Source organism: Lepus europaeus, chromosome 1 (assembly GCF_033115175.1).
Source record: "Lepus europaeus isolate LE1 chromosome 1, mLepTim1.pri, whole genome shotgun sequence".
Taxonomy (NCBI): domain Eukaryota; kingdom Metazoa; phylum Chordata; class Mammalia; order Lagomorpha; family Leporidae; genus Lepus; species Lepus europaeus.
Window position 1 is genome coordinate 175,410,979 of NC_084827.1, and position 14,596 is coordinate 175,425,574.

At 47.6% G+C, this 14,596-nt stretch overlaps 1 protein-coding gene across 4 annotated transcripts in view; it reads left to right on the forward strand.

Annotated features, from left to right (window-relative positions):
* LOC133760749 (nuclear autoantigen Sp-100-like) overlaps nucleotides 1-9,813 on the forward strand; it is a 103,839-nt gene extending 94,026 nt beyond the window's left edge. For 3 of the 4 annotated variants that reach the window (XM_062193340.1, XM_062193355.1, XM_062193364.1), the window contains 4 exons: nucleotides 2,185-2,286; nucleotides 4,155-4,294; nucleotides 5,417-5,523; nucleotides 8,264-9,813. In XM_062193340.1, coding sequence (XP_062049324.1) covers nucleotides 2,185-2,286; nucleotides 4,155-4,294; nucleotides 5,417-5,523; nucleotides 8,264-8,366 — 452 coding nt within the window. In that variant the 3' untranslated portion in view covers nucleotides 8,367-9,813. The remainder of the gene's footprint in view (nucleotides 1-2,184; nucleotides 2,287-4,154; nucleotides 4,295-5,416; nucleotides 5,524-8,263) is intronic. The other variant, XM_062193345.1, reaches the window with a different exon arrangement.
* Nucleotides 9,814-14,596: the final 4,783 nt, after the last annotated feature.

The window sequence follows — 14,596 nt, forward strand, 5'->3', positions numbered from 1 at the left end:
GTCGCCCACCAAGACCCATGTTCTAATTCCTACACTTCCTGTGACTATCATTTGCCCCTTTTTTGGCTTCGATTTCCTCATGGCATGGGAGGAGGTGGTGGGTGAATAAGAGCAAGTGTCCTGCTACTTAAGGCTTTCTGGTCTGGCTGAAAGGCCCTTGAGAGTATAGCAGGCATGGAAAGCCAAGACACTGTGGCAAAAAATGTTCTACATGAAGGAGCTCTGTGAGTGAGACCCCAGTGGAAAGAAGTGGCCATCAAAGAAGGAGGTACTTTTCTCTAAAGGAAGAACTTCCACTTTGCTTATGGCCTTGTCTAAATACTGATGGAGTCTGTGGATTCCAAAGGCTTCCATAGCCTAGGCAGCTCATGTCAAGAGCCTCAGGTGATCACTGACGTCATACACAAGAGTGTTAATTGTTAAATTAACAACAGGAGTCACTGTGCACTAACTCCCCATGCAGGACCTCTGTCCTCAATGAGTTGTATTATGAGAGTTAACTATAAAACTTCTTCTCAGTTTTTTGTGTGGGAAAATTATTGAAATCTTTACTTAGTATAGAATTGGTCTTCTGTGTTCACAGTTAATTGAAAATGAATCTTAATGGAGAATGGGACTGGGAAGGGGAGAGGGAGGAGGATGATGGTTGGGAGTATGGGTGGGAGGGCAGGTATGGTGGGAAGAATAATTGTATTCCCAAAGTTGTACTTATGAACTTATTATTCCTTAAAAATTTAATTAATTAACAAAAAAAGAAGATAAATAGTTCATCACTTAAAGGAGTTACTTTCTAGAGCAGGGGTCAGCAAACTGTGGCTCCTGGGCCAAATCCAGCCTTCTGCCAGTTTTGGTAGGTGCAAAACACAGCGGCACCCATTTAATTTACAGATTTTCTTTGACTCCTTCTTATGCCATAGTAAAACATTGAGCAGTTGTAACAGAGGCCACATGAATGAGAACTCCTCAAACATTCATTATTTGGCTTTTTATAGAAAAAAATTTGCTAACCTTTGATCTAGAAGCAACTAATAGTTTTCTGTGCAAATATTGGGTCAGCTAAATTTTCTGTGCAAGGAGCTTGTCAGATTATTTTCAGTTTTTAATGATTTAAACTATTTTAAATTTATTTTTAAATAAATTATTTTTCTAATAGATTTATCAAAAAAAAAAGTGTCCTGCTATACCTGCCACAGCTCTGATGGTTTATGCATCTCAGTGGTTGTGGAAGGACCATGGACAGCGCCCTCTCCCCACTCCTGAGTTTGTGGCCAGAAGGCCAGGAGCAGCTGCTCCTGCTGCCAAAGTTCATTCTAAGACCTTTGCCACCTGCTTCAGTGGAATCAGATCCCAGCAGACCCCTCGTGGGGGGTACAGCTCTCCCTGAGCAGCCAGCAAGTTCCTCTAAGCCCCCCCACCCACACACACACACACAGAGCTGACGAGAAGAAATGAAGCAGCGCAGAGGGCTGTCCACAGCTACCCCTCCCTGTTCCCCCAGTTCATGCCTCAAACAGAGGGACAAGACTAAGCTGAGGTTTTTTTTCTTCATCTGCAAAACTTCAAATGCATAGTTGGACAGGAGGCAAGCCATGTGGTAGGTGGGTGTGGCCAGCAGCATGAGGAGTCAGACTCTGCCACACAAGGCAGGATTTTGGAGGGTTGGAGTGGAGGATGACATCATCTATAGGTATCTAGTCTGCCATAAAAGAAAGACCTTCAAATGTAACTCACAGGGAATTCTCTGCACTGCAGGTTATGTTATAAAAAGAAAAATCTTGAGGCTAGCATTGTGACTTAGCAGGTTAAGCCACTGCTTGCAACACTGGCATCCCATATCAGAGTCTCCAGTTGGAGTCTTGGCTGCTCTCTTTCCTGCTAATGTGCCTGGAAATGCAGCAGAAGATGGCCCAAGTACCTGGGCCCCTACCACCCACATTGGGGACCCAGATGGAGTTCCTAGTTCCTGCCTTCAGTGCGGCCCAGACCTGGCTGTTGCAGCCGTCTGGGGAGTGAATCAGTAAACAGAATCTCTCTTTCTCCCTCTTTCTGTCACTTGGCCTTTCCAAGAAGTAAAAAAAAAAATCTTTAAAAAAAGGGTGGGGGAGGGGGTTTGCAAGACGAGTAGAGAGAGACAATGCATAATAGTAGAAGAAAATGGAATGAAACATAAATGCTTCCTTGCAGGTCCAAGAAATCCCATTGGCAAACATGTAGACTTTCTACTTCCTGAACTTCCTGTCACCTGTGGACATATGAAGGGAATTCTACATAAGGAGTTGCTGAAAGGTGAGCTCCGTGGTCTTGTCTGCTTCCACCGGAAATATCCATGCAAAGAACGTACTGTCTGGGCAGTAGATCCCTGTCCTGGGGCCTCCAAGTCTAGCCCTGGCCTGGCAACTCACTAGGAGGACCCGTAGGACTCAGTCCACAGCCATGCTCTCAACCAGGGATTATTTAAGTGAAGGGACACACAGCAGTGTCGGGAAAAGGTGCTTGGGCAAGTCCAGAGGAAACTAAGAGCTTCAGCACACAGGGTGTTCTCACTACACATGCCACATGTTGACCTCCAGGGAAGCTGCCCAGAGCCTAGGAGTCCAGCGTTTTTACCAGAGGTTGGTCTCATAGGCAGCAGATGTTCTGTAGAAACCGCATTGTTTGCACACATGGTTGGGCATAGCTGGCCACCCTTGTCAGTTCTGAAGAAGGTAGAACCCTTCCCAAAATCCAGTACCCCAAGGCCAGTCCAGGGCCAACTTTACCTGGAGGGCCCTCTAAGGTTAGTCCCAGGCCCATGGTGCTAACGCTTTTCTGCACAACATTTTCCAACTTTTGAAATTCATAAAGCATTAACCTGCCAGGCTACCTCTCCTTCTTGCCATGGGAAAGGTCCAAGGGAGGCCACTGAGCACCCAACACAAAGTCAAGCACATCAGACCCAGGTGGAAAATGCACACATCTGAGAAATCCCACAGAACCTTCATGGCCACATTCCTCGGAACAGCCTTACGCTAAGTGGGAAGAGCCCAGAATTTGGAATCAGAAGAAAGACCTGCAACCAGCTTCAGCTGCATCTACAGTATATCAGTCTGTTTTTCATTTCTATGATGAAAAACCAGAGGCAAGCTACTTTTCAAAGAAAAAAGGTTAATTTAGCTCTCAGTTTTGGAGGCTAAAGTCCAAGATGAGGCAGCCTCCAGAGAGGACCTCCTGATGGATGACACCATGACGGGGGAACATTAGAGAAGAGCACACTGCAAAACAAGAGACCAGAGACCAACCAGGGTTCCCATGATTCCTTCTGCAGGCAGTCCCTCAATAACCTACAGACTTCCCATGAGGCCTGACCTCTTCAAGGTCCCACCACCTCTCACGTGGCCACACTGCAGACCAAGCATCCCACACACAAAGACTCAGGGGACACACTCAGAACATGCCCCTACCCTGACAGGTGCATCCTGTGATAAAAGACATCAGCTGCTCTGACCCTGAACTTCCTCATCTACAAATTGAGAACAACCATAAACCTTGCCTCTCCACACTAGTAGGAGAAAAAAAATGAGGTGCTAGATAGGAAATACTTTACAGTTGCACTGCTCACCTGTCACAACTGCTCCCCACTTCCACAGCGTAGCTCTGTGGGCACCAATAAGTAGAAGTGTTTGCCCTATGACTCAGATACATATTTGTAATGCTAACTTTTCCCATGAGGAAACATTTCTATAATCGCTTTTAACATAAAATAGCCTGAGTCCAAACTATGAGAAATAATTGATTGTCATTAGCTGGAGGAATAAAGTTATGCAAGACATGGCGGTTGTAAGTGCAGTGACAATTCCACACGGCCAGCGGGCTCACAAGGACGCAGAGGGTGATTTTGTGCCCTCAAAATACTACAAATACTACAAAAGGGTAAATATTGATGACAGTTCTTCTCTAGCTTGCTGCGTGAAGATCAAAGACATTCACGAGTCGTAGAGTCCCCTCCCGCCCTCACCTTTCAGGCTGAGTATGGAGCTCTGACGTCTCTTAGGGGAACACAATGGACCCTGAGCACCAGATGGGTAGCCCCAAGTCCCCAGATCAAGTATGGCAGGAGGCTAGGCTTCCTTTGGTGTGTTCACTGTGGAGGAGCTCAGCTTGTGCTGGTCTTACAGGTGCCTCGGCGAAGTGTATAGAGTGTGACCACGGCTGGCTCTCCCCTCGAGAATTTGAAGTTGCAGGAAACCACATAGCATGGAAGAACTGGAAGAAAAGCTTGCTGTGCCACGGATTTCCTCTGAAATCTCTGATCGAGGTATTCTGAGGACATGTGGCATCCATCAAAGGTTTACCGTCAGGATTCCCCAGCCCCAAGCTTTGGCAGAATTTGGTAGAGTTTCTCCACGTCAGGAAGTCCATCCTGCCTGTGGTAGCGCTCACAGGCCTCCCCCTGTTCCACTGCAGCTGGTCCTCTCACTGCATCCCTCTGAGAACAGGATGGCACTTTGTGATCTCCACTCCGCCATGAAGGAACTGTGCAACTGGGTCACTTGAGAGGAGGCGGGGGGTCTTGAGCTTTGGGAGCCAGTGTTAAATGTACCATCACAGAATTCTGGATCTGAACATGATGAGTAGTGTGGGTAGCCCCTGGATTCCAGTGTATTTCCACTAGATTTCTTTTAATAAGCCACTCAAAGTTATCCTTGAAAAAGGACACAGGTTCATTGCATTATAAATCAAGTCTTTGCTGCTCCTGTCCACCTCCTGACGTGGACACGGCGGGCACAGGGTCTCTGTTGCAGTCAAACCTCTGTCTCGATTCTAGGTACAATGCTCCTTCTGCACAGCCTTAGACAGCCCTTGCTTGTCCAACTCTTGCAATAAAGAAAAGATCTTTGCAAAGCAAATATTTAGTGAGCTCCATCTGAGACCACAGGGATCTCAAGGTGTGAACCCCAAAGCAGGAGGACAGGTGCACCCTCACAACCCCAGAACAGTGTGGTGCTGAGGCTGGGATGAGAGGCACCCGCAGGAGGAGATGAAGCAGCTGGTGGAGGGACGGTTGTTTCTGGCTTTGAGATCAAGGGCAGTCTCATGGGACAGTCTGCTCTCAGCTGAGCCTTCGAACAAGAACAGTTCTGGCAAACCAGAGTGTAGGAGGGGCATTCTGCATACATAGAAAGGACAGTGTAAAAATCTGCCGCCCGATGTGCTGAGACATTGCAGGTAATGCGGCTCAGACTTTGGCTGAGCTGCCTGTGGAGGGCACAAAGCCTTTCAGCACTAGGGGATCATGGAAAATAAGCTCCAAGAAGACACCTTGAATTGGAGCTGACAGTGAGACATCCAGGCAGAAATTACAGGAAGGTAGTCATAGACACAAGCTCACAGAATAAAGGCAAAGATGGATCACATCATCATCATTTGTGTCTTTCAGGAAGGTCTTCTGCCAGAGCCAAAAGGAACCAGGAAAAAAAGTAATTATCACGTGACCTCCCGCCAACGCCGCATCTGTCAGATCTTTGATTTTCCATGTCCATCACGGTAGAGTTTTTTAAAGTGACCAATCGTGATAAAATGCGATTTTATAAATGATGCCTTTTGATGCTTTCAAACATCACTCAGTGTAAGAGGCAGGACATCTTCAAGCACTGAGAAATGGAGACAGAGGTGGGAACAGTCCTGCAAGAATAGATCCCAGGGGACCTGACCCTGCATGTGTTTTGGTAGGAGATCGAGTATCGGACTCTCTTAGGATGAAGTCTAAAAGATGGGACTGGAGTTGGAGAAGCAAGCATGAGTTTGAGAATGCTCAAGGCGTTGAATAGCTATCACCTTTGCACGCTCAGCTTAATCACTGATCGTTTTCCATTGTAGAGTTTTGAGTTTGTTTGAGTTCTATCCTTAATGGAATAAGGAGCAAAAGCGTCCTTAGAAACATCCCATGGTCACTCCAAGTGACCTAATGTAGAATTCCCCGGGGACGTACAGTGCCCAGTAGAGTAAACAAGAACACATTCTCTCCCTTTCACTCACACCTTGCCTCCAGCGTGTATACACACACAAGCACACACATGCACACACACACAGGACTTCTTCAAAGGGAATTTTTTTTCCTTTGCCACATACTTGAGAATAGAAGGACCGGAACAGAACCCCCTGCTGATCTGGAAAGCGGGAAGGACTTCCGTTGCCATAGCTTGTGCCAGAGCTGACCTTCCACGTGTCTCCCACCCCAGGAAGTCACGGTCGTCACACAGCTGGCCCTGGGCCTCCTCCTCTGGCTTGGTGACTAGAGACGCTGACGAGCGCCAACAGCCGCTGCAGTTGCTGGAGACGGAGACAGTACTTGATTTGTTCATTAAGAGAGGCCGGGGCAGCTCAGCCGGGGCTAATCACCTGAACGGGCCATTCCCCTCTCTCCATCCCGCATGGGCTCACAGCTCCAGCAGTGGAACCACCTCGGTTCTCAGAGGCTCTCTCAAGGTTCTTCCAGCCCAGCCCATGGCTTCTAACTCTTGTGTCACTCTCAGCACCGTGTGGCAGGCACTGCTGTTGGCAGCTTCCCTGCCCATAGGTCCTGTTAAACCCACCAGTGAGAGCCCAGGTGCTCAGGGATACAAGATGTGAGAATCCAAGCTGGGAGCCGGTGCTGTGCCCTAGCAGGGAAAGCCACCACCTACAGCACCGGCATCCCGTATCAGCACTGGTTCAACCCTCAGCCGCTCCACTTCTAATCCAGCTCCCTGCTAATGTAATGTACCTGGGAAAGCAGTGGAAGACGACCCAAGTGCTTGGACCCCTGCATCCACATGAGAAACTCAGAAGAAGCTCCTAGCTCCTGGCTTCAGATCAGCCCAGATCCGACTGTTGGGGCCAGTTGGGGAGTGAACCAGCCAATGGAAGATCTCTCTCTCTCTCTCTCTCTCTCTCTCTTCTCTCTGTCTCTGCTTCTCTCTCTCTGTAACTCTGACTTTCAAATAAAAACAAATAAACCCTTTAAAAAAATCCAAGCTGGTCATTCACCAGGTGCCATGAAATCTCCTCTCCTGAGTGACAGCTGTATACATTTGCTCATGCTCTTGTGAATTAATTCAATGAACAACTGTGGACGTGCTGGTCAGTGGTAATACTAAGGAGGCCAGGGTGACAGGACTGGTCAGCTGTAGCTCTGGAGACTTTGGGCACTTTTTGTCTTCAGGGCTGTGTCCCTACGAGAGCTGCAGGAGGCGACGTGGCTCTTCTCTGGGCCACTTGCATGGCCCTGGACTCTGGTCACAGGGGCCCTTAGGGGATGCGTCCTCAGCCTGATGGCCACTGCAGCTCCTCTGGTGGGATGACATTCCCAATTTAGAGAGAAAAGGGAGGACCAGGGCAACTGCTCCTGCTCTGTCTGGAAACCAAGGCCAGACCCATGTCAGGGCTTCCAAAGACCCACCCCAGGGATCAGAGAGCCAGGGCCCGAAGCTCGCTTTGGCCAAGCTGTCATGGACACATAAGCGAATGCTGTTCTGTCCTCTAGACAGACATCCAGGCCCATAAATGTGATATGAAATGAAACAAAGTGGGGGCTGTGGCACAAACCTCTTAAATAAAGAATTCTGTTTGGTGCCAGCATCATGGCACAGCAGGTGAAACCGTGCTTGTGTCACCAGCATCCCATGTGAGTGCCAGTTCAAGTCCCAGCGATTCCACTTCCAGTCCAACTCCCTACTAATGCTCCCGGGAAGGCAGTAGGTGACAGCCCAAGTGCCTGGGCCCACACTACCCATGGGTGAAACCCAGATGGGGTTCCTGGCTCCTGGTTTCAGCCTGGCCCAACCCCAGCTGTTGTAGCCATTTGGGGAGTAAACCAGCAGATGGAAGATAAATAGATTCTCTCTCTCTCTCTCTCTCTCTCTCTCTCTCTCTCTCTCTTTCTCTCTCTCTCTCTTTCTCTCTCTCTCTCTCTCTCTCTTTCTCTCTCTCTCTCTCTTTCTCTCTCTCTCTCTCTGTAACTGCCTTTCAAATTAAAAAAATAAATAAAGTATCTTACAAAACGAAACAACACTTCCCATCTGACACAGAGCCACTGCCTCCTGAACTTTGCCGTGGACCACAAGGTCTTGAGAAATCTCTGCTCAGTGTGGTTCCTTTCACTTTGAGGAGGGAGACGTCTAAGTGTCGCTCTGCTACATGCCAAGATCACATGTTCTAGAATCCCAATGTTTGACCTTGAATCCCAATGTTTGACCTTGTGGAGTCTCACCAATCCCAGTGATGTCTGCACTTTCTTCTCTTTCAGCCAGGAAACTCAAAATGTGAGGTGTGCAACCAAGAGCAAATACTGCTCTGCCGTGTCACTTGTTCAAAATCCTATCATCAGGACTGCCACATCCCACATGTAGAAGATTGGGGGTTAGTAACACACGGCCCCTGTCCCTTCCCACCTGCCCCCAGGGTGCCATCGGAGGGGACGGGTGTCAACATGTGCCTTTGCCTGCTGGGCAGTCTCTAGAGGCAGAAGACGGGTTAGCTCTTTCATCAAGCCCGTCTACAGCACCAGCTCTGCACCATGGGTCCCTGGAGCAGGAACAGAGTGGCCACGGGGAGTGCATCTCCAGGACAGCTCACCACGTCTCCCTGATTTTCAGGAGCCCCGCAGCACAAAGCCTGGTAGATACGGCTGGAGGAGGAATCTTGGGGCAAATGGAAAGGCTCTGACCCTGTTGGTGGATTTCTTTCTGAGAAGTTCCTGCAGGAAGAGTCTAGGGTTTAAAGGCAATGTCAGAGTCCAGGAAGCCTGCAGCTTGTGCTCTGTGCTTATTCAGTAAAGTTAAAACATAAAAACTGGCTCCCCTGAGTTTTCCTGTGGTCTGATTGATTCAACATGGCCGGAGACTCCAATCCGTAAGCTTCTGATTTCCAAGACTTGGTGGTGGCAAACAGGGCTCATTATCAAACTCACAGAGGCTCATATGGAAACTCCAGGTTTGAAGGTGAATGAGGGTCCATCATTGTGAGCATCTCACTCAAGAGGCTGCCACCAGTGCTACTACTGTTGACAGGAGCGGGGTGTCTTTGGCTACTGAACCCCATGCATCTACAAGAGGGAAATTGGATATAAGATGGAAACTACTAGTCAATCCGGCACAGAGGACTTTAGCCATCCTAGGACCCATGACTGACAGACCCTGTCTTTGCTCACTTAATACCCAACCTCCTAGGAACCCTCAGAGTTGCATCATTTGCAAGAAAAAGCTAATGAGGAAGGGTGCCCAGAGAACCACCCACCTCTCAGGAGTCTGAGGTCCTGATGAGGCTGACGCTGTCTGGCTGTCCAAGGACCAGCTGGTGGGTCATGTTGTGAGCCCAAAGCTCGCTCTTTTCTGTTCCTGAAGGAGGAGCACCGTCCTGCAGAGGGCCAGAGGGAGGACTGTGTCTCAAGGCAAACCACTGTGCTTCCATCCATGTGCTCAAACACCAGAATTTGGATTCCAAAGAAAACCCCATTCCATGGGGCCGGTGCTGTGACGTAGCGGGTAAAACTGCTGCCTACAGTGCCGGCATCCCGTATGGGCACCGGTTGGAGTCCTGGCTGCTCCACTTCCAATCCAGCTCTCTGCTATGGCCTGGGAAAGCAGTAGAAGATGGCCCAAGTCCCTGCACCTGCTTGGGAGACCTGGAAGAAGCTCCTGGCTCCTGACTTCGGATTGGCACAGCTCCAGCCATTGTGGCCAATTGGGGAGTGAACCTGTGGGATGGAAGATTCTCTCTCTCTCTCTCTCTCTCTCTCTCTCTCTCTCTCTCTCTCTCCCACTCCTTCTCTCTGTGTGTAACTCTGACTTTCAAATAAATAAGTAAATCTTTTTTTAAAAAAAATTCCATGTTTGCTTTAAAGAGTCCGTGGTCTGGGAATCACGTGTTCTGCTTGGACATGCGAATGAGCCTGTTCTCTCCATTTGCCTTTCCCTCAAAATCGCCTTCATCTTCTGCAGAAATGTGAGCTGCTCCTCTTGAAGGTGCACTGTGATTCAGACAGTACCAGATGATGTAAGTACTGGCAGCAAAGCCCCAAACTGGCAACAGCCCAGGGTACAGGTGGGGCAAATAAGAACAGAGCTGGGGGTGTGGCTGCAAACGTGACCAGGGACCCCTGGCTGTGCTGTCTTCTGGACAGGTGATTGTCACCCACAGAGGACACCAGGCAGGAAGAAGAGCGTGCTTAGGGCAACTGGCGCTTCTCTTCTCTAAAGAAAGCTACTGTTGAAGACCCCCCGTTGCAACAGGGTCTGCTTGTCTCAAAGCAGCAAGTCAATCCCAAACACCAGGGCAGTGGCAGATCATGGGTGGAGCTGGGAGTCGGGCTGCTATGGCTGAATTCCTGGACTCCCTGAGGGATTAATGGGGGAGGGGGTGGATCTTACAGATTAAAGCTGGGGTTCAGCAGTGCACCATGAGCTAGTGTGCAGGTCTCTGGCTGGTCCATGGCGCTGGTGGCTTTCCTTTGATTGGTCAATGCTAGGAAGCCACTGTGTTCTCCTGACAATGCTGTGATGGCCACGTGGACTCTTGTTTGGTCAGGGCTGGGAGTTCTTTTTTTTTTTTTTCATTTATTAAACTTTTATTTAAGGAATATAAATTTCCAAAGTACAGCTTATGGGTTACAATGGCTTCCCCCCTCCCATAACTTCCCTCCCACCCTCAACCCTCCCCTTTCCCGCTCCCTCTCCCCTTCCATTCACATCAAGATTCATTTTCAATTCTCTTTATATACAGAAGATCAGTTTAGTATATATTAGGTAAAGATTTCAACAGTTTGCCCCCATATAGCAACACAAAGTGAAAAAAATACTGTTGGAGTACTAGTTATAGCATTAAATAACAGTGTACAGCACATTAAAGACAGAGATCCTACATAATATTTTTTTAAAAATTAATTAATTTTCCATGCCATTTCCAATTTAGCACCAGATTTTTTTTTCATTTCCAATTATCTTTATATACAGAAGATCGATTCAGTATATAATTAGTAAAGATCTCATCAGTTTGTACCCACACAGAAACACAAAGTGTAAAAATACTATTTCAGTACTAGTTATAGCATCTCTGCACATTAGACAACACATTAAGGACAGATCCCACATGGGATGTAAGTACACAGTGACTCCTGTTGCTGACTTAACAATTTGACACTCCTGTTCATGGCGTCAGTAATCTCCCTAGGCTCTAGTCATGAGTTGCCAGGGCTATGGAAGCCTTTAGAGTTCGCTGACTTTGATCTTATTCCGATAGGGTCATAGTCAAAGTGGAAGTTCTCTCCTCCCTTCAGAGAAAGGTACCTCCTTCTTTGATGGCCCCGTTCTTTCCACTGGGATCTCACTAACAGAGATCTTTCATTTAGGTCTTCTTCTTTTTTTTTTCTTTTCCATGGTATCTTGGCTTTCCATGCCTACAATACTCTCATGGGCTCTTCAGCCAGATCCGAATGCCTTAAGGGCTGATTCTGAGGCCAGAGTGTTGTTTAGGACATCTGCCATTCTATGAGTCTGCTGTGTATCCCGCTTCCCATGTTGGATCCTTCAGAAACAATGACCTGATCAGCTCTTGTCCTGACTCTAGATGTACAATGTAATACTTTATCCTTTTTAGTATTTGTTGTTGTTGTTGTTCTAGTACTAGTGGTTGAACTCTGTAATTAACACACAATTATTCTTAGGTGTTTAAATTTTAACTGAAAAGTGATCCCTGTTAAATTTAAGAGTGGAAAAAGAGAGGGAGGAGATATACAATTTGGGACATGCTCAATCGGACTTGCCACAAATGATGGAGTTAGAAATGTGCCAGGGGATTCCAATACAATCCCATCAAGGTGGCATGTACCAATGACATCTCACTAGTCCAAGTGATCAATTTCAGTTCACAATTGATGGCTCTGATAGGTCTAAGAGTCAAAGGGATCACACAAACAAGACATGTGTCTGCTAATACTAACTGATAGAATCAAAAAGGGATGGGAGTTCTTGTGAAGTATCTCAAATGGAGCCCAGTTTTAGGACATTAACTGTGGAGGTAATAACTGATTGGGTGTCTTGTGACCTGGATTATATGGGACTAGCCTGATCCGTGCACCACTTCCCTTAAGTTGGTGAGTTCATCCTCCAAGGGGAGTTGTCAAAGTGGAGACAAAGGAACCACAGGCTGGGGGAGGGATAAAGTCTACATCCAAGGCGTTGGGGGTGGGCGCTTGGTTTAAACACCACACCAAATTTCTCCAATTTCAAAGTCTTGGATTTCTTGACATCAGAATTTCCTATTCCTGTGACAGAAGGTTAACAAGGATTCCCAAGGGCAAGAGTCAAAGAAAAAGGAAAAGGTCATTCATTGGCCCTAGATGTTTCTGTACCATCGTGTTATTACAAATAATCTGGACAAGTTAAATCTATCAATAAATGCCCCACTAGGAATTAGCCTGCAAAATATAGGTTGAGTGTCCCTAACCCAAACATCTGAAACTCTAAATTCTCCAAATCTGAAATGTTTTGAGTGCTCTGACAAGATAGCACAAGAGGAAAATCCCACACCATCAAGCTTTGCTTCATGCATAAAATTATTAAAAAGAATGTATAAAATTACCTGCAGGCCATGTATACAAGGCAGAAAGGGAACATAAACGAATTTTTTTTTGGTGTAGAAACTCAGGTTGCATCCACAGTGTATCTCATTGTATATATGCCAAAATCCCCAAATCTCAAAAACCAGAAATCTGAAATCCTTCTGGTACCTGAAAGTGCGGACAAAGGGATGCACCACGTGTAGTGCTACTGTTGGTCCAGACAAAGAGAAACAGCCAGCCTCCCTGCTCTGCATGACCTGGGCCCCACCCCTCCAGCCTCTGATGTGTTTCCTGACAGTGAAGTCAGTGCCGTCCACATCCGGTGTTGACTGTGGTGTCTCTAAAGCAAGTAGGATGGCTGCTGTCAGAGACAGGCCCCCACTTGCTGATTCACTTAAAGACATTTATTTCTTGCCCACACGATCAGTGCAAGGTGAGTTCTGCTTGCTGGAGGGCTTTGCTCCATGCAGTCTTGTAGGAACGCTGGCTGATGGTGGCTCTGCCATTGTCACCAAGTGGCTTCCAAGGTCTTCATGGCTGAAGCCGAGGCAGAGGTAGCAGAAACAGCAGGAAGCTGGGATTGGGGGCAGGCCCAGGACTTGAACCCAAGTACCCAACCAACACCCTTAAGTACTTGGCCAAGTGCTTGACCATCAGATATGATTTTAAACCTTTCACTCATAATACATAAACTCATTTAAAATTCAAAATTACCCATTCCGACTGTGAAAATTGAATGGGGACATGTGTGCTGGAGAAATAATTTCTCTACCAACTAGAAACGAGACTCAGCCACTGTCCTGAAAGAGGTCGTCCCGCTTCCAATAGGTGGCGCTCTTCCTCCCACGATGAGTACATTGCCTCAGGGGTGGCAGTGCCAGCTGATAAAGAAATGATGGGCCCTTTTAGGTTGAGACTTTTTTTCTATTTGAAGAGTTTAATACATTTATTAATCATGTGGTTTATAGCTTGCTTATGTCTTACGCAATTTTATGTCATACACTTTAAAAGTAAGCTATATATTTCAATGAACAAAATGTACATTTTCCACCTTGGTCCCTGCTTTTTTGTTGTTTACAAAGTTAATCAGAGTGAACAGCACAGGAATCGCTTCATGAGTGACATCGAGAGACGGGGAGGATTAGTTCCCAGTTGCTGTCAGAGCACCGGGCGGCGTCTCGGCAGTGAGCTGTTACTGATAATCCCGTTACACTGTGCCAAAGCCTGCAGACATCAGAACGCTCACCAAGGAACCTCTGCATCCATGCTTCCCAAATGACTGGAAGTCGCCTCACCATAGGTCTGTTTTACAATACATGCAATTTTTAGGGTAGTAGCAGGGCTTCCAGAAAAAAAAAATCTAAAGCATGGCTCAAAGAATACACAATCGGTCCATGGCCTCAGGATCCTGAGTTCCAGGAAGCCCCTCTGTGGAGGCACGGCCTTGGCATTCACTCCTCCCGTCATGGTGCCAAGTACCAGCAGGACCAGCAGTACGCTTCGGCCAGCAGAAGTCCGCCATCCTTATCAGACTTGCACAGACAGTTCACACCAAGGGCAAAGGTGCCAGCTGCCCGTGTCCTTTGTCCTCAGGGTAGCATGGAAACGAAAAAGGGATTGGTGACATAGGATGCGGCAGGAGTGATGGCACGTGCTCATGATGCGGCCAAGGGGTTTCGCGTCTCACCAGAACTTGGGGAGTGAGGAGGAGCAGTCACAGCAGCCCCCGGGGAAGGTTCAGAAGAGTGGGAGAAGGCCTGGGGGGCAGCTCTTTTCGGGCCCCCAGCTCACATTCTGCCAGCGCTTCCGTCAGCTGCAGTTACGTTTTTCCTGTGTGGTCTACATGCAGAGGAGTCAGAGACCAGAATACGCCAACTCAAACATGCCGCTTTGGCAGAAGGGATATTTTGAGAGACAGCAGATACAGGAAAAGCTCCAGAAACAGAAAATCTCCATTCCTTAAGGACTCTCTATCACTGGATAAGGCATCTTAAATTTGTCCCACAAACCAAACTCTTATGT